General features: G+C 42.4%; 1 protein-coding gene across 1 annotated transcript in view; it reads right to left on the bottom strand.

Annotated features, from left to right (window-relative positions):
* Positions 1 to 3,256: 3,256 nt before the first annotated feature.
* Positions 3,257 to 24,862, bottom strand: part of LOC307202711 (uncharacterized protein) — a 98,857-nt gene continuing 77,251 nt past the window's right edge. Inside the window, exons 15-27 of the mRNA XM_079952878.1 lie at positions 21,363 to 21,572; positions 13,234 to 13,444; positions 12,934 to 13,144; positions 11,187 to 11,330; positions 9,612 to 9,768; positions 9,421 to 9,500; positions 8,752 to 8,935; positions 8,246 to 8,326; positions 7,976 to 8,077; positions 6,652 to 6,779; positions 4,851 to 4,950; positions 4,395 to 4,514; positions 3,257 to 3,400 (exon numbers count right to left, since the gene is read on the bottom strand). Coding sequence (XP_079809004.1) covers positions 3,293 to 3,400; positions 4,395 to 4,514; positions 4,851 to 4,950; positions 6,652 to 6,779; positions 7,976 to 8,077; positions 8,246 to 8,326; positions 8,752 to 8,935; positions 9,421 to 9,500; positions 9,612 to 9,768; positions 11,187 to 11,330; positions 12,934 to 13,144; positions 13,234 to 13,444; positions 21,363 to 21,572 — 1,836 coding nt within the window. The 3' untranslated portion in view covers positions 3,257 to 3,292. The remainder of the gene's footprint in view (positions 3,401 to 4,394; positions 4,515 to 4,850; positions 4,951 to 6,651; positions 6,780 to 7,975; positions 8,078 to 8,245; positions 8,327 to 8,751; positions 8,936 to 9,420; positions 9,501 to 9,611; positions 9,769 to 11,186; positions 11,331 to 12,933; positions 13,145 to 13,233; positions 13,445 to 21,362; positions 21,573 to 24,862) is intronic.

Raw genomic sequence — 24,862 nt, 5'->3', positions numbered from 1 at the left:
TGGGGACACTTGGACGGTATATAGGAGTAGTATTCAAGCCCATCATCTAGACTAGGTGTTATGTTCACCTTGTTTGTCCAGACTTGCCCTCTGCTGTGTTTGATTTTGCCTTTCTGGAACCTGAGCTGAGTCTGACTGCATTTGGGTGGTCATCCCCATAATGTGAAAGCCACTTCTGGAAATCTAGTGGAGATTTAGCACTTGTTTCTGGTGTTGATTGTTTTGAGGGGGGGGGGATCCATTTGCAACCCCATTAAGTGGGAAAATTGCTTGAGTTTTGCACTGGCAAAATAAGGTATTTCCCCACCCTTTTAAACTTTAGCACAATGTGGTGGAATGATTTTTTTAAAAAAGCCTCAGTTCCGTAACACAACATGGTGCTGCAGTGTAAAAGGAATATTAGAAACTGGGGAAGAAGTGCTAGCATTATAACCAGTAAAATTAGCACAATAATCTTTACATTTCTGGATTTGGAACTGGTGCTATTGGTATGTGATCTGGTATCTCAGGACTTGCCACAAGCCCACCCCCCATTACACCTGCCTCACTTGATGCAAACCCCATCTTGGGACTGTTGGCTGGGACAGAATACTGCCCAAAACCAGGAACTGGAAACTGGAGGTGCAGCTTGCACAAGAAGGGGTGAGTGCTCTCGTGTTCAAATCCTGCTTTCTTGTTGTCCACTGTGAGAACAGGATGCTGGACTAGATGGGCCATTGGCCTGATCCTGCAGGCTCTTCTTAGGTCCTTAATGCTCTTCTTACATTCTTGAAGCCTGAACTGATCACCACCATGAGATGAATATGGGCAGTGAGGCATTTACTAGATAATAGGGACTGTCCTTACTAAATACATACCTAAGACGCCTACTGAATCAGGCTAAAAGTCTAACTCAGGAATGAGAAACGTTTGAGCCTCCAGATGTTGCTAAACTACAACTCCCATCAGAGGAAGATGAAGATGATAGTTCAACAGCATTTGGAGGATCAATGGTCCCCATATCCAGGCTCTATCTAGTCCAGCATCTTGCTTCCCATGGTGGATAACGAGGTGTCTATGGGGAAGTCCATAAGCAGGGCAATATGTTTCTGTTGTTTGTGTTGCTAAGGTGGTATCTGTGCCAAACAAGCAGAGCCTCGTCCCCTGGAGAACTCATTACCAGTGACAAATGCTTTCCTTGGGAGTCAGCTCCTATCTAGTCTTCTGCTCACTGCTCTCGTTTTGTTTAGCAAGCATGAAGCGTGAAGGGGCATGGAGATGCCCTCTGCACCCAACAGGAGTGTCCTTCTTACTCGCTATTAATGTGAGTTGCCCTTATGAGATGGAAGAAAGCTGACCTTGTCTCCCTCACCAGCATCAATTAAAAGCTTAGTCGTTGTAGAAACACAGCATTATCCCCCAAAGTGCTTGGGTATTATAGATCCACCTGCGGGGCGGCACTTGGCACTGTTCCTTCTGGGAACTGCTGTTTGTTTGCCAGGTAATCACTCCATTGAGGTCTTTGCTGAAAGATAATTGGCAGCTTGGCCATCAGACCGGTTTGCCGTTCTCCCAGGATGTGTCTGAGCAGATGTGTTCGTAAGCTCGGCTTTGTGGCAATGAAAGAGAACCGAGGTCTTCTTGAAGGCAGCCATGGGTAGCAAAGTTATTTAGAGAGGGGACAGCTCCTTTGCCCTGTGTTTCACCGAATGCTTATGATATAAACAACCAAATGAGCACACTAAGGTTGCGCACGTCCTTTTGCTTCAGGTAATGTATGGTTAAAAACAACGTTAAGCACAACTTGGCAATGAACAGAGGTCTTTTTTATTTTGTTTTTGCAATTGTAACCTAGAACAGATTAATAATGGGCAGTGGAACCCAATCATCTATTTCTTAAAGTATATTCAGTAAGAAATCACAGCGCAGAAGTTGTGCACACGAAGAGTCGGATTTAGGGGAGCATGATTGGTTCGCCCGCATTGAGTGCCGAGTCGAGAGGGCGCTGAAACATTGATGCACAATAGAAGGCATGGGGAGTGCTAAATTTTGGCATTGCAGAGCGCAGCTGAAATTTTAAAGCCCAAAGTTCGCCACTGGCACATGTTGTGCGTGCAGGAGGTGCAAACAAATGAAACCTCTACTTAAAGGAGGTGATAGGAAAGATTAGGTGTAGGGGGAATTTGCGTGGTCATGTATGGGGTAAGGTGATCTCACAAACAAATTGGTTCCAAACTGTTACGGGCTTAATATACACCTTTGAACTTGTCGCAGTAACCAATGGGCAGCCAGAGCAGATTTCTGAGCAGAGGTGTCATATGCGGATGGAGTTTTACTCCTGTCAGCAGCCATGCTGCAGAATTCTAGGCTAGCTGCAGTTTCTGGGTCAGGTGCCAGGGAAGCCCCACACAGAGTGCATTACAGTAATCCAACCTTGAAGTGATTTGGAAAGCGCTGATGTCAGGCTTCATGTATAGTCAGAAACCCTTTAATGTTACCGTATGCTGATAGGTGATTGGTGATGTCTAATTTGTCTCTGATGGCAAACAGTTTACATCTTCTATCTATCTATCTATCTATCTATCTATCTATCTATCTATCTATCATCTATCTATCTATCATCTACCGGTATCTATCTATCTATCTATCTATCTATCTATCTATCTATCTATCTATCATCTATCTATCTATCTATCTATCATCTATCTATATCTATCATCTATCTATCATCTATCTATCATCTATCTATCTATCTATCATCTATCATCTATCTATCATCTATCTATCTATCAATCATCTATCTATCTATCTATCTATCTATCTATCTATCATCTATCTATCATCTATCTATCTATCTATCTATCATCTATCTATCTATCTATCATCTATCTCTATCTATCATCTATCTATCTATCTATCTATCATCTATCTCTATCTATCATCTATCTATCTATCAATCATCTATCTATCTATCTATCTATCTATCTATCTATCTATCTATCATCTATCTATCTATCTATCTATCTATCTATCTATCTATCATCTATCTATCTATCTATCTATCTATCTATCTATCATCTATCTATCTATCTATCATCTATCTATCTATCTATCATCTATCATCTATCTCTATCTATCATCTATCTATCTATCAATCATCTATCTATCTATCTATCTATCTATCTATCTATCTATCTATCTATCTAATCTATCATCTATCTATCTATCTATCTATCTATCTATCTATCTATCTATATCTAATCTATCATCTATCTACCTCTGAGATTATTGAGACAAATAAAAACCAGTTCTTTCATCCTGATTTCAGAGTCCTGTTAGGCTTCTCCCACTCCTTCTTCCTCAGCTGTTTCCTTTGGATTTTTCCAGAAATTGTCTTGGGCAGGTCTTGAACAAACTCTATCTGTTTTGAAAGATCAAGGAGAGAGAGAGAGAGAGAAAATAAGCACATTTTATTGGTCATTGTAGTCATTCCTTTCCCAGGGGAAACCATGATAGAAGTGTTTAAATGACTTAGACTCAGGGTGATCCATTGAAGCTGAATGTTCGAAGATTGAGGACAGATAATAAGAGGTACTTCTTCATACAGTACATACATAAGCTGTGTAATTTGCTCCCAGAAGATTACTATTATTACTATTACTATTATTTCAAACCATAGCAAGGTCAATACACAGGGTGCACCTGGAAGCAAAAGCAAGATTAAGACACATGCTAAACAGCATTTTACCAGGAGCTGAGTGCCCACGCAAGGCAGGACCTGACCTAATTGTGAGCATTAAGTTGCCTGTTCATCAGTGTACTTGGACCGACCTGAAGAAGGAAGACGAGACAGAGATTTTACCCGGACGTCTCGTTGTCAGAGGCCTCCTCATACACAGTTTCTTATCTACAAGATTTAACACAGAGAACCTGCACTTTGGCCTTCAGTACATTACAGTTGAACTCTTGAACTTGGTGGCATTGAATAGTAATTTGTACAATTGTATATATCTCTTCAAGACTGATTTGAGACTATATATATATATTCTTTGAGCTTTCATTATTTGGAGTTATAGTATGTGATGCATTAAGATATTTCGCGTGCAAGACATTCTCATCATGTATACAGAGTTGTGCTTGATGACATGTTAAAGAACAGCAGCATGAGGGGAGAGAGGAACAGCTGCACTTTGGATGACTGTACTGAGTGTCCAAGGCTTTTATTCCTAGACAGCCGTGAAGACTTCCTGGCTCTGGTCTGTTGTTCAGGCTGCTCCTCCCCATCTGATCTGATTGGGCAGTTCAAATGTTGGAGTTGGCAGGCTATACTGCCGCCCAAGGCTGCTGGCTGGGGTTGCCTGTTGTTAAATCCAGCCTCAAGACTGATGCCCAGGAACCGCGAACCCTCTTCTTACCTTTCTGGGGTACTTGTAGGGAGCTGTTGTCTTCTTGACATGGTCCTGCAGCTCACAAATTAATTGGTCTTTGTCTCGTGACTCGTAGGCAGGTGACAGGACGATAAAGGCTTTTACAACCTACCACCCCAAAAAAGTAAAAGAAAGGCCACAATCAATGCTTTCACAGCCTACAAGATTTTGCATAAAAATGGAAACAACAACAACAACAACAACAACAACAACAACAATAACAAACCTTTATTGTCACTACACCACCTGTGTGCAGTGAATGGATATATGTGAATGGATATGTATTCATGCAAATTTGGGAATAACAGGCATAGTTTGAGTAGAAATACAGTGCATCTCATCACAAGGAGGGTGGGGAATAGGAAATTGTCACCAAGTGACATGTCTGCCTGCTCAGTCTGCTGTCCAGGTGCTGACTGTGGATGGTGGTCCATTTCATGTTACCTCTCCCCTGATGGGATCTGGACTGCTGACAACAGCCGATTCTGCCACTGCCGGGTGTTCCATTAAGGCATGTTCCACTTCATAGGGCCCGATACGATACCTAACAAGGAGGGGCCATAGCTCAACATGAGGACACATGCTTTGCATACTGAGAGTTGCAAGTTAAATTCTTTTCTGGACGCTTCATCCCCCCAAAAAGATACTGCAGAATTGGAGAAGGGCAACAAAAACAATGAAGATGATAGAGCAATTCCTCTAGCAGGAAAGGTTATAACATTTGGGATGTCTTGGTTTGGAGAAAAGTCCTTTTTGGGTGCCTGCTAAAGATCCTCCTCTTTCCACAAGCCTTCTTTTTTAAAAAAAAAATCAGTGCAAAATTACAACAAAAATTACAAACATTGAATCCAAAATAAAACAGTACAAACAAGAAAAAAAACACAAGAGAAAAAAGAACACAAAAAACAAAAACACACATCTACAAATAAAGCCATAGCATCATTCTAGTCTAATCATTACATACATATTGACTTCCTTCCTTTGTTCTAAGACCTCGAAATTTTTACTCTTTCTAAGTTGTTGTGTCTAATGTAGATTACCTCTAGATTACTTTTTACACCATTTTTCTCTTTCTTTAACCCTGCATAGCTTCATTCATTACATACCAATGTGCTTACTCCTTTCCACATGCCTTCTAAAGTCTGTCTCTGCTCTGAATTTGAATTGATTTGAAGTATGTTGCTTGGAATTGGTTTTTGTCAGGTGGCTGCCAGCAACTCCCATGGCTGGTTGCCCAGGAATGTACAAAGGCAAAGAAAAGTTTCTTACCACCCGTTTTTTATTCAATATTTACAGAGAGAGGCTTTGGAACACAGCCTCTTGGATAATGGCGTTGTCCCAGTGAATCTCCACCCCCCTTCTCTCCCACCTCCTCAATGGGTGCCCTGTCTTTGAGCTCTTTGCTCTCCTACTTTTAAAGCTCACCGGGTTCTGGGAGATGGAGGGCCTGGAATGCTTTCTAGTCACAGTGTGTCAGCCAGCTGCTCCTGCTCTGCCTGCTCCTCCTCTCCCATTATTTCCCAACTTCTCCCCTCACCTGCCTCTGAGCTGTGACCTCCCTCAAACCCCTGTTGTAATTCTGAACTGTCTTCTTCTTCTCTGGAAAGGTCTGGCTGGGGAGGCGATCTCCACCATTTCACCTCAGCCCAGTCCCTGACAGTTTTTATATTTATAACCTTTTAAAACATTGTTTTTCTGGGGCAGTTGACAGGTATGGCACTGTTCACATGTGGTGTATTTTTTTAGCTGTGGTGTGAAACCAGTTTGATCTCTGCCAACAATTTTTTAACATGGTCTTTTACTCTTTCATGTTTGAGAGTCGCCTAGAGACTGGTGTGCATGGGGTGACATGTATGCATGATGTAAATTGGGGGTGGGGAGCCTCATGCCCAGGAGCCAGATACAGCCCTGCAGGCCTCTCCATTTGGCCCTCAGGACTCTCCCCCGGACACCCTCCTTGCCAGCCCTGATTTGCATCATCCTTGAATGCTTTTGCCTTGCTAGAATGTGACTTTGAACACCAATAATGCCTCTTGCTTTCCTGGATGGAAGCTAAAGAAGGGTGTTTGAAAGTACGTGCAGAAACTAACCTGCTTTAGGTTAAAATGTACATTTGTTGCTCCACCTCCTTTTGCCTCTGGACCTACCCACCTCTGGCAGGTGGCCTCTGAAAGGTCGCCAGGAAGAAATGTGGCCCTCAGATTGAAAAATGTTCCCCACCTCTGCTGCAAATAAATAGGCTTACCCAGCAGATAAGATGACATCATCAGCTCTTGCCACAAACCGGATGTAGCCATCTTCATCCATGATCCCTCGGTCCCCAGTGATGTAGAAGTCTCCACGTTCTGTCGAGGCTGTTTTCTCAGGGTCATCCTAAGAAAAATGCAGCAGAAATCACTAAAGCCAAAGAGGGAAACATTTATCTCTCGATTACAGCAACATCAAGGGGTGTCCTATCCTTGTGAAGGGCCTATTGCAGATCTAGCAACACAGACAGAATGCTCTCCCACTACAGCAAATTCAATGTTTGTGTGTTTTGGTGGGTGAGGAGTTGGCTCTCACATTTGGTTTGCCCGAGATGTCAAAGATCTACGCAAGAAAGCAGGAGCCTCAAGCTGGGGCTTAATGATGTCTCAGTCTCTCCCGTCTCCACAACATTCATACATTTGTTCATATCATTCTCAAAGAGTCCTGCTGGATCAGATAAAAGGTCTTTCTATTCTTGTACACCCTCCCATTGCTGCTCCCACCAACTGATGGTCATATTATGGCTTTGCAAGTCAATTTGAGTCATTTTATTGTGGAAAGCAACAAATAATAATAATTACATCCTCCATGAATTTGGTGAATACCCCTTTAAAACTTTTACTTACTTTTAAGAATCCATAAATTACACTTTCATGCAAAAACTTCTTTCCAGGAAGGCAGCTTCCGTAAGCATTGAAAGACCTTCCTCTTTCAACAGTCCTTTAAATGGATATATTTCTTACCTCAATTGACATCAGTACTGGAATTTTTTTTTTTTTAAATGTTTCTAGAGGTGAAATTGATTGCCTCTGGACCTACCCACCTCTGGCAGGTGGCCTCTGAAAGGTCGCCAGGAAGAAATGTGGCCCTGTGGCAAATGTGGCAAATTGATTGCTTTTACATTCTTGAATGGTTTTGATATAGCGAATTGTTTTTAAGTTGTTTGCTTTTTGGTCACAAGTGTATTTTATTTTTGCCACCTGCCCTGGGACCTTAAATGAATGAACAAAAATGGACAAAAATAAGCAAGAATGCAGAAAAATGAAGCCAGCAGTTCTTGGTGAAGTCTTTGTCCTCCTAGTGTCTGCTGAGGAAACACTCGTGATCATATATTCCTTGAATAATGCCCAACCATTTGAAAGGGTCCCGTCTTACCAGCATTGCCAGCTTGGCCCTGCGACCGTGGGTGCCTGGGGCCATGGGTGCCATGCAGCGTGCATGGCCCTGGCACCGAAATTTGTGGGTGCCCAGCCCCTTTGTGGGGAATTTTGTGGGTGCTCAGGCACCCAGGGCCTCAGGGAGTTGGCACCTATGCTCCTTACCAAGTAGCCAGAGAAGAGACCCAAGGGCCTTTGGGGTTTGATTTTAACAGCAATGTCTCCTTCTTCCCCAGGAGGCAGGCGATTGCAATGTTCATCTATTATCTAGAAAGAAAGATAAACAAGGGTGGGTTATGCAAGCTTTTCCATTTTGTCATTTTAGCTGAGTGTTAAGTTTTACTAGAATATGGTATCGTGATATTAAATCATACCACATGGGCTGTTACAACCAGGATGACCATTATGGCTCCCCTGTGTTATAAACATGCCTACCTGGACATCAAAGGGATGAGATGATGGTCCAATAAACCCCGGCTTGACTTTCATATCCTTCGGGGTTGAACAAAGTATGGTCTGAGGAAAAAATGGTAGATGTGCAATCAGCTCTCTCTCTCTCTCCCCCCCCCCTCTGTGTGTAACTATGGATTTTAATGAATTAGATAAATTTTAGTTGACTTTAACTATCTGCCTCTTTACCGATTTGGGGAAGGATCATACAAGCTGGACCTGCAAAAAAATTGCACCGTGAAGTCTTCTTGCAAAGGATTCCAAAAACCAACAGCCACATTCTTTTACAGGGTATTCCATTCCATTCCCTCACCCCACCCAATCAGATATTATTGGCATCACATTGAGCCTGGGTTTCTGGGTGTCAGTTTCCCCCCGTTTCTACCTGTGCAGACAAATCATGAATGTGCTGCATAAGAATTATGTATGATCAATATGGACTGAGGGACATATCAAAGTTTGGGAGTTTGCGGGGGGAAAAGCATGCATACAGATTTGATAGGCTTCTGTTGCTCATTGGCATATATGTTTGTGTCTGAATGCAAACATACAGTCTCTGTTTGCCCATAGCCTTCACGGATTACTATTCCTGTATGAGCTTTCCACTGCTCAATCACTTCAAGGTTGGTTGGCTCCCCACCACTCAGGCATCGTCTCAGACTCTTGAACTGGTATCTGAACAAGGATATGAAGAAGCATTTAGTCTTCCTAAAAAGAGACAACCGTTTTAATTCTACCAGATCCGACTTTTATCCAGAACACACGGAAAAGCAAAGAGTGGCGCCAATTTGGCCTCAGCTGGATCCAAACTCTGAGAATTTTATAGACATAGAGGTAAAATTGAAAAGGGGAAGGACAACAAAAGAGTCAGTCAGCAGAGGCTGGTTTATTCTGGCAAATTGTGCAGTGCCCCATCAAAGTCTACCCTCAGTCATCTCCCATAGAGTTCTTACTTAGAACCAGTAGGGGAGTTTTTTCTCTATTATTGGCTCTTTGGCGCCACCTACTGTTGGCCTCCCTGTCTTTTGCCCAACCAGTTCCAACAGGCACCAGCCATCACTGGACTCAAGCCAGGCAGAGTGACTTTGAAGTGAGTGAAACAAACAGGAATCAAGTTACTCTAGGGTGGAGTTCTAGAAATCACAGCCAGGTAGTTGTACCTGCTAACGTCGTGCTGCAGAAGCATACGGAAAATAGTTGGGGTGCCACAGAAGATCGTCACTGGAAATTTGGAAAGAGTCTAGGAGGGAAGAGCACACACACTCCAAATGCATCATGTGATTCGGGAGGTCTCACACATCTTATATTTTACATGCTTCCTGCCTTTCGAATAGGGCAATGTTAGCCTTACATTGAGGACGGTCGTTGGCTCGAACTGGAACATGCCATGCTGAAAGACACATGCCCCTAGCATCCATGTAGGATACAAATTACTGAAGGCAAATTTGATCCAGCCTGTGTCGGAGAAACCCCACATCAAATCCGAAGCTTTCAGGTCCATCCAGTTCCTGTTGATAAGGAGGCAAACAAGTGTAATATAAGATGGGGAACACTTGGTTTGTCAGCTGTACATGTGAAGAAAAGAAGAGCTAATGCTATTCTAGGCTGCATCAACAGAAGTATAGTGCTCAGATCAAGGGAAGGAATAGTGCTGTTCTATTCTGCCTTGGTCAGACTACACCTGGAATACTGTGTCCAATTCTGGGCACCACAATTTAAGGATGTTGACAAGCTGGAACATGTACAGAGGAGGACAACCAAGATGATCAAGGGTCTGGAAACCAAGCCCTATGAGGAACGGTTGTGGGAGTTGGGTATGTTTACCCTGAAAAAGAGATTGAGAGGCGATATGCTAGCCATCTTCAAATATCTAAAGGGTTGTCACATGGAGCAAGCTTGTTTTCTCCTTCTCTGGAGGGTAGGACCCAAACCAATGGCTACAAGTCACAGGAAATGAGATTCTGACTAAACATCAGGAAGAACTTTGTGGTGGTAAGAGCTGTTCAACAGACTCCCTCAGGAAGTTGTGGGCTCTCCTTCATTGGAGGTTTTTATGCAGGGATTGGATGGCCATCTGCCATGGATGCTTAACTGACATTCCTGCATTGTAGGAAATTGGACTAGAGACTCTTGCCAACTCTACAGTTCTATGATAGGTGCCCTAGAATTACATTTAATTAAATAGCCAATGTCTGAGGGCCACATGAGATGTAATACAAAGTCATATGTGGTCAGATCTTTTGGTTTTAAGACTTAAAGAACAGCAACTGCTGGGATGTGGGGTTTGGGGGGAGGGATGACTTTAAGCTGATCAAGGTTGGGCAATATCTCAGATTTAAACAACCTTCCTGAAACTGTGATTAGCTGTGTTGGCAATGTTTGGTGAGATGTTCGCCAACCTCAATTGCTTTAAAAAAGGATTAGACATCTTCACAGAGGATAAGGCTTGTCTAAAGACTGCTGTGTCCTATCTCTATGTTGTAGGTAGCATGCCTCTGAATACCAGTTGCTAGGAAGTACAAGTAGGGAAAGTACTATTGCACTCAGATCCTGCTTGGAGGCTTCTTATGGACATCGGACTGGACACAATGGACTGTTCTAACAGGCTCCTTTTAAAGTTCTGAATATGTTCCATTTCCACAATATCCTTTTTGAGGTGAGGTGGCCAGAAATGTACATAGCACCCCAAGTGTGGTCACACCATAGATTTGCATAATAACACCAGCAACCCAGCCCAGCTGTGTCCAGTTGCCCTACTTTGGGTATCCGAGGATTGACACTTTATTGTGGTTTAAACTTTTGGGGGAGGCCACAGTCACTGGACATGATGACTTCTGCCACAATGAAATTGTCACTCTTCAAACCTCACATAGGACTCTCTGCTGTGTTTCCTGCACCTGAAAATTTAGAAAGGGATAGGAGATACCTTCCGGCACTTGCTAGTCCAATCCCCAAACTGCTGCAGGAATGTTCCACCATTTTGGGATAACCTGTGGTTCCACTGGTGAAGTAGATGATCATAGGATCTTCACTCCTTGTTTTAACAGGCTGGTGATCATCACCTGCAGCTCTTTAAAGTAGAGAAGCAGGTATGTAAAAGTGGACTAGGTGTGGTCTAAATGGTTTATGATCTTGCAAGCTCAAATTGTGAAATTCTTTTAGGATTTGGATGTGTCTGTTACCAAATGGTTCAGTTACAGAAGCATTCCACTTTGTGCATGGATAGAGCTGTTTTGGCTACGTAAAGATCAACACTCATCTCTGAACAGTAGAAATAGAGGGAACATCTCCCACAACATCTGGGAGCATCCAATAAGTAGTTCTGTTATGTAATGCTTTCCTTTGTCCTGAACTTGTTGTTGGTCAATTTTATTTTTATTCGTTTATGAGAGGCATTTTTATACTAATTGAGTAGCATGGGGATTTGGCTTCCGGTGTGCATGACTAGACTACAAATGAGAAAATGAATATGTGGGACCTGAGCAAAATGTTGCAGTACTGAGCCCTCGTCCATAAGACTCCATTATGATCTACATCAGTTTCTCATTCTTCTAGTCTTAAGTTCTGCATCAGTTTGCGATTATTATTTTTTAAGCCCTTGTGAAAATTCTCCCAAGGTTTTAGTGGACATTTTCTGTCAAAATACATATTTTTTGCACACACCTTTGTCTGTTTAGCCCATTTTTGCAAGTGATGTTTCCTCACACAATGGTTTGTGGCTGTAATTTTCACTAATGTGTGCATATTTATGCACACGCTGTATGCATTTCTGTACACAGTATTTGGTGGGACAATTGCATCACAATTTTCAGTGAAGTTGAAAACGGCTGCCTTTGAGTTCGCATATTGTTTCATAAATTGTGAATTAGGTAGTTTCACACTAAAATCTGAAGCAAACCAAATTCCCCATCCCTTTGCATGATCTTGTTCTTCTCCAGCAGAAAAATGTATCAGGCAAGCCCTACTGATTGGGTGACAAGGTTTGCAAACACTGGTTATTTTCTTTATTGTTTTCCAGGCCAAATCCCCCATACCCTCCATTTATTGCAGGGCAACAATATCTATCACCCCTGAACATTGACCATGACCACAACATCTGGAAGGAATCACCCTGGCCACCTTCCTGGTATAATAATAATAATAATAATAATAATAATAATAGTTATTATATATACCCCACCCATCTGACTGGGTTGCCCCAGCCACCCTTGGTGGCTTCCAACATACAGTCATACCTTGGTTTCCAAACAGCTTAGTTCTTGAACGTTTTGGCTCCTAAATGCCGCAAACCCAGAAGTGACTGTTTTGGTTTGTGAACTATTTTTGGAAGCTGAACATCTGATAGGGCTTCCATAGCTTCCAATTGGCTGCAGGAGCTTCCTGCAGCCAATCAGAAGCCGCACTTTGGTTTCCAAACATTTTAGAAGTTGAACGGACTTCTGGAATGGATTCTGTTTGACTTCCAAGGTACGACTGTATATTAAAACACAATAAAACATTAAACATTTTTTAAAAAACCCTTTCCCATACAGGGCTGCCTTCAGATGTCTTCAAAAAGCTGTATAGTTACTTATCTCCTTTATCTCCCGTCTAGAGGATGAAGATTGCAGGTTTTTCTATCTCACTCTTTGACTTATCCCTGACTTGCTTAACAAGGCAGCAGAGATTCTCACTTCAGCAGCTCATGGAAGTTCAGCCATCCTTCTCTGCTGGTGCCTTTGGAGACCAACATCCGAGTTTTCAGGAACTGGCAATCAGATGCAACAGAGTCGATCAATGGAGCCAAGGCGTCGTTTGTAACTATACATTTGGCCCGAGACTTTTGGAGCCGGTACAAGATGTCTTGAGCAGTCAATAGGGTTGTGGCTGGGATGAAGGTGACACCTAGGAGCAAAACAAAGTGTGATTAAAAAGAGAGGAGAGGAAGACACAGCAAAAAATGGATCTTTCTGTTGGTTCAGGGCTTCACTCACCTGCTCTGATGCAGCCCACACTGATCAGCCACCACTCAGGCACCCTGGGGAGTATGATGATGATTCGGTCTCCCTTCTGCAGATTGCAAGCTTTGGAGAGGACGTCGGCTGCTTTCCTGGATAAGAATGCCAGCTCCTCAAAGCTCCACCGCACCTCCTCGCCTTTCCCACTTACCCACCAAAGAGCGGGATTGGAAGGTCTCTTTCCATCCTATCAGGTACAAAAGATGAAAAAGTATATGGGGGATAGTTATTTGTTTTACAACACAGGAAGCTGCCTGATACTGATTCAGACCATAGATCTATATAGTTCAGCATCTTCTACATTGACTGGTAGCAGCCCTCTAGGGTTTCCAATGGAAGTCTTTCCCAGCTTTATGTGGAGATGCTGTCAGGGACCATGTTGAGCAGGGCTGCACTGAGAAGGAATGGTGGGAGTTTTCCCCTCCTCCTGCTCCTGAATCTTCTCAGAAGCTCTGGAGCCAAGTGAGGATTCCCAGGTAAGATCCTCCCTCTATTGTGTGGGCAGGTAATCCCTCCCCTACCTGGCCTGGTCTCCTTGGCAACGCTTCCCCCAGGTGGGATTGGACAACTGACTGGGGTAGGCGGAGACCTCCAGGTATCCCACCTGAGGGAAGGCAAAGCCAAGTCTATGCTGATGGAGCCGCTCCAGACCCAGGGGCTGTGCGCGTCCATGCAAAGGGCGCCCCCCGTTTTATGCGGGGAGCAGTCATTCCCCTCCTCCTGCTCCTGAATCTTCTCAGGAGCAGGAGGACAGTATAGATTTGGAACAGTGGTTTGCAGAGGGGCATAGTTCAGAAGGCAGAAGCTGGGAAATACTGGATTTGGAACAGCTAGGAGACGAAACACTGGAAGAGAGAGGGTTAACAGATTCTCAGTCTCTGGACAGCATTCCTCCACTCAGCCCAAGGTCAAGAAAGGCTCCAAAAGTGTCAGAACAGAAAGCACAGAGACTACTGTGAGCGTTAAACGTCCGTTTGCAGATAGTAAACTCGTTTACAGCAGAATGCAGCAGAAGCAACTGTGGTTGGAATAGTAACATGAAAGGTTTTATTTATAAAACAAAACAAGACGACTCTCACATCCATCTTCTTCAGCAGAGGAGCAGAGAGAGAGGAGACCTTTAAATAGTTCCCATTCTCATAAATCAATTAAGTAATTAAAGGCAACCCGCAACATTCTGCAATGTGAGAATGAGACATTACAATACTAGCAGGTACAAGCTCAGATTACAAGACGTAGGAATGACGAAGATTAATAGGGATGGAAGGGGGTGTGATCCTTAATTGGGAGCACCACCATTTCTAGGAGCTGAGTTCTTTGTTCTCTCGCTGTGATTATTAAAGTTTCTAACTGGTAAGAAGTCTCATTTTCCTTTGTCCTGCTTATCTACTGCCACGGGGGGGGGGGGGAGGGGGGAGGAAGCCAATGCCCTGAAGCCTGACAGATGCTGGGGAATGAACCTGGCACCTTCTGCATGCAGAATAGAAGCCCTTACCCAAAAATCTATCTACTGTTTGTCCAACAAGAAGCCTCTAACCTGTTTACAGAAAAGAATGTAAGCCATTCACAAGTAAATACCGATAAATACTGATTGGTATTTATACGACATACAAAATATGTCGGCATAACATTTACCAAACTATAGATAAAATACAACAATGAACATGAAATGGACTTTTATTCTGACGTCGCATTCCAATTCAAACTTATTTTGGAGAAAGTCTTGTTGAGTACAGTGGCAGGGATCTAATTTTGAACCACGTGGATAGGCTTGCAAGATCCCATATTTCCCCATCAGTTTGCAGTTTTTCAATTTTTAAATCCTCATGAAAATTCATTAGTATTTTAGTGCAAATTTATCCTGATGTAAACATTTTCGAAAGCAATTTCCCCTCATATAATGCATATATGCATGCTATTTTCAGCAAAATAGAATCTAATCGCTTTAAACTAGTATATGCATGTCTGTACAAATTATTTGTCTGGAGGGCCACATTGCAAAATTTGGAAAACTGCAAATTTTGAAGGATGGCTTCATTTGGTTTGAACCTTGTTTCAGGAAATGCAAATTACCTAAGTCTGCCTTTAAATTCAGACTGAATCAGCTTCCTGCTCCCACCCCTATTTTCACTTCCTTGATAGTGGCATGAATGCCGTATTAAATCAATGTCACGCTCAGGTGTATTCTTTATGCTAGAATTAAGTTAATAGCACTATCAACTGTGTCCTAAGAAATACTGCAGTTCAAAGGAGGGTAACCCTGATTAAGGAACTAACATGATGGAGAGATTTGATCAGTTGCTCAAGTCCATTCTAAGGTTAATAATAATAATAATTTATTATTTATACCCCGCCCATCTGGCTGAGTTTCCTCAGCCACTCTGTTCGGCTCCCAATTGAGTGTTAAAAACAATACAGCATTAAATGTTAAAAACTTCCCTAAACAGGGCTGCCTTCAGATGTCTTTTAAAGATAGGATAGCTGCTTATTTCCTTCACACCTGAAGGGAGGGCGTTCCACAGGGTGGGCGCCACTACTGAGAATGCCCTCTGTCTGGTTCCCTGTAACCTCACTTCTTGCAATGAGGGAACCGCCAGAAGGCCCTTGGCACTGGATCTCAGTGTCATAGCTGTCAACCTTCCCTTTTTTTGCGGAAAATTCCCTTATTCCAGCACCGTTTCCCGCCGTTTCCTGCTGCTATCATGGATTGTTAGATATCCCGTAGACTGTCCCCGGGACAGGTGAGGCTGCTTATCCCTTATTTTCGAGGCTGCTGATCCCTTATTTTCAAATCTGAACGTTGACAGCTATGCTCAGTGTCCGGGCTGAACGATGGGGGTGGAGACGCTCCTTCAGGTATACTGGACCAAGGCCATTTAGGGCTTCAAAGGTCAGCACCAACACTTTGAATTGTGCTCGGAAACGTACTGAGAGCCAATGCAGATCTCTCAGGACTGGTGTTATGTGGTCCTGGAAGCCACTCCCAGTCACCAGTCTAGCTGCCGCATTCTGGATTAATTGCAGTTTCTGGGTCACCTTCAAAGGTAGCCCCACGTAGAGCACATTGCAGTAGTAATGCATTTCTGTCTATGGGATGACATAATATTATTAGATGGTTTCATTTGTTACCTATAGAGTAATGTTATATGTGCCTTCTTCTTTTCAATTATGTCTCTCCTTTCCTCAGTGGTGAAAAGAGTATTTAGGAGCTGGCGACAATCTGTCCAAGTAGGACTATGAGTATTTACTATTGAAGTCACCAAGTCCATCATAGCCTGAGGTTTTTCTGCGAAAGATGGGGTGTGTGTTTTCCAATTCATCAGATCCGTAGTCGTGAATGGAATATATTGCAGGGTCGAAGTTCGAGGTGGCCGTGGTCCGGGTTGCCTGTTAACCAGCACAGGCTCCTCAAGTGCATCAAATACTCTTCTAAGAGGGGCTACTACGTGACCTTTTTCTTCACTTTGCTCTAGGGGCCTCAAATCATAGGGGATGGTATCTGTCCCAAGGCGTTCTTTTAGCAGCTTTATACGCCTGGCTGTATTGCTTGCTGACCGATCAAGGTCTCCCTGTAACTTCTGTAATAGTTCTCTAGGACTTGGATGTACAGGGGTTTGGGGTGGGCAATCAGTTGTTCCACTAAAGGAGACTGTAGATGGAGGTCTATTAGGAGTCACAGGTGGAATAACCACTTCTGCTTGGGCTTTATTATAGGACTCCAATGCCTCCTGAAGATATTTATCATAATCTATCAAGGAATCAAGTTCTGTGACTCCACCCCCATTATTCATTCCACTTTCTTGCCTTGGGGTTACAACTGGTGGAGTGTTTGGATTAGGCTCCCCTCGGCGTGGCGCATAGGGTGGAGGTGAAAGCACCTCTTCCTCTGGCCCCTCAAAAATGGGTTTGAGTTTATTTGGCAAGATTCCTTTCCTAGCATGTGCTCAGCCAAGAATCTATATATGAAAATTGTTCTGGGCACCCTCCAGTTTCTTTGGCGATATTGGACCAAAGTTTGTTTGCTAAATTTATATCAAAGGTTCCCTGAGATGGCCATTCAGTATTTTGTTTCGGCCACTCTAATTCACATAACGTTCTCAAGCGCTCTGGCGTCATTTTGACTCCATATGCCCCTGAGAAGGCTTTCTTAAAATTATTTAACATACATTCAAGAGGTGTATTTCCCCCCTTTGCGTGAGCAGGCCAGAGTGGGAAATATTTTTAATATTGATCGTCATCTTCAGGACAACTTTCCCTTGGAAGATCCTAATTGGGATCCAAACAATGCAATTCACCTGGCCAGACTTACCACCTACCGCCAGACGCTTGTGCAAGGTATCCGCAGGGCGTGCCAGAAGCCCACTAATATGTCTAAAGTCTCAGAAGGGTAGATGTGTTACCCATAACACTGTTTCGTGTTCGGTGTGCACCCACAAAAAGACTTAAGTTGTCACCTTTTGAGCTCCTTTATGGGAGGCCACCCTCCTTTGTTCAGGATATTCCAGCTGACCTTAAACAAATAGGAGACCATGTGACACAGGAACAAGTGCAATCTCTCTCCCGTGTTTTTGTCTCTCTCCCGTGTTGTTTTTGTTTATCTTAACAGGTGGGCCCTCAAGCACATGCCATGCAGCATTGCCGAGCCGATTCATCAGTTCCAGGCTGGCATAGCGTATGGGTGAAAGAGTGGAAACGCGATCCACTTGCACCTAAGTGGCGTGGACCTTACACCGTCTTGCTCTCTACTCCAACAGCGGTGAAGGTAGCTGAGGTGACCCCCTGGATTCATCACTCCCGTTTGAAGAAGTCCGAAGGCAGTTGGACATGCAAAGGTGACCCCTCTAATCCTTTAAAACTGACTCTCTCCAAAAACCCCTGTATCTAGCCCTACCGGGAACGGGCTAGGTCACGGGCAACATTAGACGACCGGCCTGCTGCAGCCACAACCTGGAAGCTGGCTGACCTGTGCACGCCTGAAGCTTGAGGAGCGTCTGAACCAGCGACTGTGAACAGGAAGATTCTCTTATACAATTGATTGACTGCCCCCTTGTGGAACAATTATAAGGGATATTACTCATTGGGGATCCTCGGGATATATGTTTTGGTCTTGGTGGTTCCCCATTTCTGTCACTGGGGGAATTATATTGGGGCTAATATTTATTTGCTATCACAATAAGGTAATCTTTTGTGGAAGTAATGCATATGCTAGACATCAACATGATTTTATTATTAATCCTGATCCCTTGGGAAGGGGAAGGGTCCTTGAATCTGACCAAATTTGCTAAATATGGATTCCGCCATGACCACAATATGTGGGTAGGCTTAGCTGAGATGGTAGCCAAGGTTACAAATAGGACTAATTGCCTTGTTTGCTCTCTTGGGCCAGATGATTCAGAGGGAGGTATGCCCTTATTACCGATACCATTAAATGCCATTGGTATGGTAAGCGAAATGCCACACCAAACAGAAGTACAGAATTTCCCCGGATGGAACTCAACTAAACCAATACGAGTTATACCTGTGCAAGGGGAATTCTGTGTACATAAATCATCAGATGCAGCTGATCCTACCATGATAGGCTCTTCTCATTGCCACTATACTTGGGATTATATTAAGAATAGTCAAACCTGGGCAAACAGTACTACCTATCGAACTCGGAATACCTTGCCCTGTGCACCTCCTTTTATTTATTCATGCATGGAAAATGGTATGGAACATAACTGTGACAGAAAAAGGCAATCTAACATACTGCACTGTGAACTCTCTACCCCTTTTGATATTTCGCCTTATGCACTCCACATACCAAAAACCTCAGACCCGATGGTTGTGGTGGATATGTGGAGAATGGGCATACAAGAAACTCCCTTCCAAATGGAGTGGGACTTGTTTCTTGGGATGGGTATTACCACCAATGTGGATTATGCCCACTAGTTCAGCTAAGCGTACACGAAGAAACGCTGATATTTCTCATATAGCAGGAGGAAGTACCTAAAGTTGGAGCGATACTGATGATTGGCCACCAGAGCGCATTATAGCCTATTATGAACCTGCCTCCTGGAATCCTGGTGAGCTCATACAAGGGGCACGGGATCCTATTTATAATCTAAACAGAATAATTCGATTGCAAGCAGTAGTGGAACTTGTAACCAATGCAACGGCCCAGAGTTTGAGACTTATTGCACAACAGTTGGATGAAAGTAGAGCTGCCATTCTGCAGCTGAAAATGGGAATGGATTATGTACTAGCCAGGCAGGGAGGCCTATGTGGAGTCTTGAACTTGACAGGGAATGCCTGTTGCTTTAACATTTCTGATAATGGTGAGGCAATCCGTGTGTTGGCCACAAAGATGGAGAATATAGCACATGTCCCAGTACAAACATGGGAAGGATGGGATATGGGATGGCTCACCAATTGGTTACCTAATGTCGCAGGACTCAAAGGGATACCATTGTCTTGCTTGTTTTTCTTGACAGTAGTAGTAATGGTTTTATGTATGGTGCCATGTATCATTTCATGTTTTAGAAGTACAATTAGCAAGATGATTTCAAATGAAACTCTACCTCATATCATGGCCCTATATAGAGCTTTACCTCAGGAATATGATGAAGGTCAAGCTATCAAGGACACTTGGGATGAAGGTCCTTGAGCTTGAAAGGGGGGAATGAGGCATCTAATCATAAGCCTGCATTTTTATCAAAGCTTATATTTTTGATTAAGGCCTGTATATTAAGATGAGCTTAAAGATTTTCAAATGTTCATGCCAGACAGAAGACCAGCTGCCTAAGAACCTTGGCAAGATGTTTATTCTCCTGGACAAGGGGGCCCCCTGATTTATAGCAGAAAACAATTCTCAAAGTCGTAAAAAGGGAATTACAGGCTGACAGCCAAGGTTACACTGACCCTACATATTACAGAAGAGAAAAAAAGAGAAAAACATAATTAAGAGTGGGTAAATAGTAAAATAAAACCATGTGCCTCCCATTAAACTTGAGCCATATTTTCCTAAGGTTAAAAGGCCAAGAACAAATAGACTGGCTTGGCTGGAGAAGGGGAGTGTAAAGAGCAGAAGAGGTTTTATTTCTATTTTATTTTGAGGCTGTAAAATGTTCCTTCCTTTTTTACTTTGAGAAGGTTTATTCTTCTAAAAGGCTATCTATGTTATGTATTAAATATATTGGCTTAAATGTAATTATGCAAAGGAATTAGAAGCTAAGAAATGTTAAATCCTTATGCTAGATTCTTATTTCATATAGTTGGAAGAGATTACAGGGGCCATCAGCCACCAGCCCAGCCCCCCTGCCAAGCAGGAAACATCATTAGAGAACACATATGGTTGTCAGGCCTTTGTTTAAAGACCTCCAAGAGAAGGAGATCTTTCAATGATGATGTGAACTCAAGATCCTTGACATCTGTTTAAGATAAAAATTTAAGATTAAACCATCTGTTTTGGAGGGCAATAGGGCGAGGTGAGCTGGTAATTAAGGTTCCTTGTTGAGACACATGTAAGATATATTACTACTTATTTGTCATTTATAGATAGAAGAATATATAGCTTTTTGTTTCCCATAAAAGGGCAAGAGGAAATGGGTGTATCTTTTGTGATTGGTTCTAGCAAACAGCCAATAGGAATTTCAACCAGGCTGATTGGACAGAGGCAGCCACAGGAGGAGCAAGGGGGCTGGATTAAGGAAATATAAGTGCTGGCCAGAATGGCAAGAGGCCAGGCCAGAGCTTGGTAACCATATACCACTGTGCCTCATATTTATTTGTCCGACAAATAAATTATTATTTTAATTTCTCTATTGCTGCGTTGAATATTTCATTCCAGCTAAGCGTTAACCACAAGCAGGGTGCTACAGTAGTAAGAAAGCTACCGGTATTTTTTTTTAAAAAAACAACAACAACAGTGTTGATTGCCAAAGGGGCATTTTAATTTAAAAGATTCAGGGCATTTTCCAATTTTAAGTTTAGATGATTTGCATATTGGAAAATTGATGCTCACTTCCACCTGGATTAATTGTTTTTGTTCCAATGACTGTTGACTCTAAACAGCACAGAATGGCTGGCTGATAATATGAGCAAGAAATCATGACAGAGTTTCATACCTTCTCATTTTGGCTCCATTTATCCAGCACATCGCTTGCGAAATTGAAATGCTCAGGCACATTCTTGTAGAGAGCTTCATAGTCAGAGAAATCCAAATCTGGAGATCCACTGCAAGGTTGACTTTTAATTCTATAGGGCAGTTTGGAGGCACTCAGAGATTTTAAAAGCCTGGAGAGATGCTTCATTGCAGCTGCTGTCAATGATCTTGCCTTGATGGAAAACCAAAAGGATAAAAAAAGAACGTTCCAAATTCTGATCAAGAACAGAAAACAAAACGGACACTGATGTCGTAGTATATGGAAAAGAAAGACGGATGCAACGATGCAACTGGAACGATGAAATGGAAATGCAACTTCACTCCAGATCCAGGATCTTTCTTCAGGGTGGAAATTAAGAGCTCAAAGTATTAGTTCCTTCAGTCCCATGCTGAAAATAGGAGGCTAACTGTAGGCTAACTGCAATGGACCCCATCGATAAAGTGTGCAAGTGGTAGACCGGAATGCACCAAAGTTAGCTGTTCACGGGCATCAACTAGACTTTATGTTTGTGGGTGGCAGAGGGTAGATAATGTCAACTGCTTACTGAATATTGGTGATTTGTTATATAGTGTTGCATCAAGCAATTGTTACACCACACTTCCCAGTGCATTTTCTAGCTCTGTTTTCTTAAGGCAAAAAGTCCAGTGGGCAGGGTCTGGTCTCTTGAGCAAGATAACCAAATCAGGTTTAAATGCACAACCTGAGTTTGCTCTGATCCATTAAAAAAATGGTTGTGTTTAAAGTTGTTCTTTTTTTTAAAAAAATACCTGGAAGAAAATATTACTCATAGCTCATTTCAGTCGGACTGCTTTTGTGACTATCTTTAGTTGGGCTCTGGGAGCTACCGTATTTTTTGCTCTATAAGATTCACTTTTCCCCTTCTAAAAAGTAAGGGGAAATGTGTGTGTGTGTTATGGAGCGAATGCAGACTGCGCAGCTATCACTGAAACCAGAACAGCAAGAGGGATTGCTGCTTTCACTGCACAGCGATCCCTCTTGCTATTCTGGCTTTTGAGATTCAGAATTTTTTTTTTCTTGTTTTCCTCCTCCAAAAACTAGGTGCGTCTTGTGGTCTGGTGCGTCTTATAGAGCGAAAAATACTGTATATATTTATGTCAGATTAGATTGTTTCATTGTTAGATGCATACCTATAGGTCTGAAATTCAGAAATCCCATTTACTGCCATCTGAGTTTGCTAAAGGAAACTTCTTAAGTTTTTTTCAGACTGGAACAAGAAATAGTATAATATATATATATATATACATATACCTGTACATACTTACCACATCCTACACTCTGGGAAGAAGTGCAAAAGGAATATCACCAGAGTTTAAGAGAGTCAGATTTAGCTGAAAATGTTTAAGCTTTAAGAACGTAAACATTAACTTGTACTCCATTCAGTGACATTGGGCAACCTTTTTCTACAATTGTTCTGCAATCTGGTGTTAATGTTCTACTAGATTGTCACTTATATCCCAAAGCGCTTCCTTAGTCCATTAATTTATGTTTAAATATTTGTAAAATAAATTAATGGATGAGAGAGACTGGTCCGCAAGAGGATAGGTTAGGCTTTATTTTGCTTTAACAAAATATCTGTCTAAGACGAATGCTGACCTCACACCCAGTTGCTGGAGGGGGTGCAATGGAATGGTTACCTTTGCCTACCTTTGGACCTGTCTTGGGTGTCTTGGGTGAAGTTTTCCAACAAATCTACACTATTGTTCGTCAGATCCTTCCTCTTGACCCTGGTTTGGTTTGCGCTCTATCTTCCTGAATAACATGAATGATTTAACCCCCAAAGACTTGATTTTATTTCTTCCTTTGGCTACTAAGATGGAAATAGCTCACCACTGGAAACATAATTCTATGTTCTCTCTGGAGGGAGAGTGAAGTCTAGAATTTGGTATTCCAAGAAAAACTTGATCCATTGAAAGAGGCTTCTCAGAGGACTGATAGAATCTGAAAAATCTGAAAATATGCAGTTCTTGACTTACCTCATACAACCTGGATTTACTAAATATCCTCTGAGATACCGCTTGCTTTTCTTGTCTAACCATTCACCTCAGTCCTAAACATTCTGTACCTCTTCTTGTTGTGTAGGCCCATTATTTTATTTAGTTTCAGTCACTTAAATTATTCTGTATACCACATGCATATACATGCCTGTGTTGTGCATACATGTGTATATAATCCACTTTGTGTGTGATGATTTTATAGTAGTACCTTGGTTTAAGAACAGTCCTGTTTACGAACGATTCGGTTTATGAACTCCGCAAAACCAGAAGTAGTTTTCCAGTTTGAGAACTTTACCTCAGTCTAAGAACGGAATCCGAACGGTGGAAGGGCACCGGCAGTGGGAGGCCTCATTAGGGAAAGCGCACCTCGGTTTAAGAACGGTTTCAGTTTAAGAACGGACTTCCAGAACGGATTAAGTTCGTAAACCAAGGAACCACTGTATTATTTATTGCTGATTTATTTGTTCCTTTTTTATGGTTCCTTGTTACATTGAAGGAAATAATTTTAAAAAACCCAATGTTTTCAAAAAAAAAGAGAGAGAGGAAGAAGTAGTGGAGATTCCATCTGGCCTGCATTCAGATCTCCATCGCAGGATGCTGTAATTGTACTTTCACCAGTGGAAACATCAAAATGGGCTTTCTACTATCTAATACCAATCTATCCATGGTGAATTGGTGAGAATGGTGGACTGAACACAATTCAAGGGAAAACATCAGGAGTGTTCTGCAGAAGTGTTGCAACCACTCCAGACCCTAGAATATCCATTATTGTTAAAAGACAACCTTCCAGTTTAAGACCAGGCTTAAGGCTATCTTATCTTGGCTCAAGCTAGCCAGCTGAATAAGCTTACATTTGCTGACAAAACCCACCTCTCTCACCCACTCTATAAAGCAGTTTTGTCATTGTTTCTGTTTGTCTAAATTGCATGTTAAAAAAAATAAATAGAAGAGAGGTAGCTGTGTTAGTCTGTGGTATGAGGGGCAGGAGAACAAAAGGGTCTGTGGGACATTAAAGACTAACTGTGTTTATTAAAAAAAAGAAAATAAGACATAAGCCTTCATAAGCCAGCATCTACTTCCTCAGATATGTAGGTGAAGTATCCAACTGGGTTGACTCAACTACCTGGTCATGCAGTTGCAGATCTTAAAGTCTTTGAGCTTTGAGCTTAACTTCAAAACAATCTTATGATGACACATGATTCCAGTTAGACCAAAAGGTGTTGTGGCAGGGGGTGGGGGGAAATGGTCTAAAAAGATAATTCCTGGATGCCAAGATCCAGGCTTTGGGCAAGTACTCTTTGGTAAGAGAACTTCAGCAGAGATTTAAAATCACATAATATGCAGCAAAGCAAAGTGTGGAAATATAGGCTGTTAGACCTTTAAAATATGTCCTTCTACATTTCATCCAAAGTTCCCCTCTTCCCAGGGTTTAGGAAAAAATAGACT

The sequence above is a fragment of the Podarcis cretensis genome, assembly GCF_951804945.1.
Source record: "Podarcis cretensis genome assembly, chromosome: 14".
In the NCBI taxonomy this organism is placed as follows: Eukaryota; Metazoa; Chordata; class Lepidosauria; order Squamata; family Lacertidae; genus Podarcis; species Podarcis cretensis.
The sequence above is the reverse complement of the archived record's forward strand: the minus strand, read 5'-3'. Positions and strand labels throughout refer to the sequence as shown.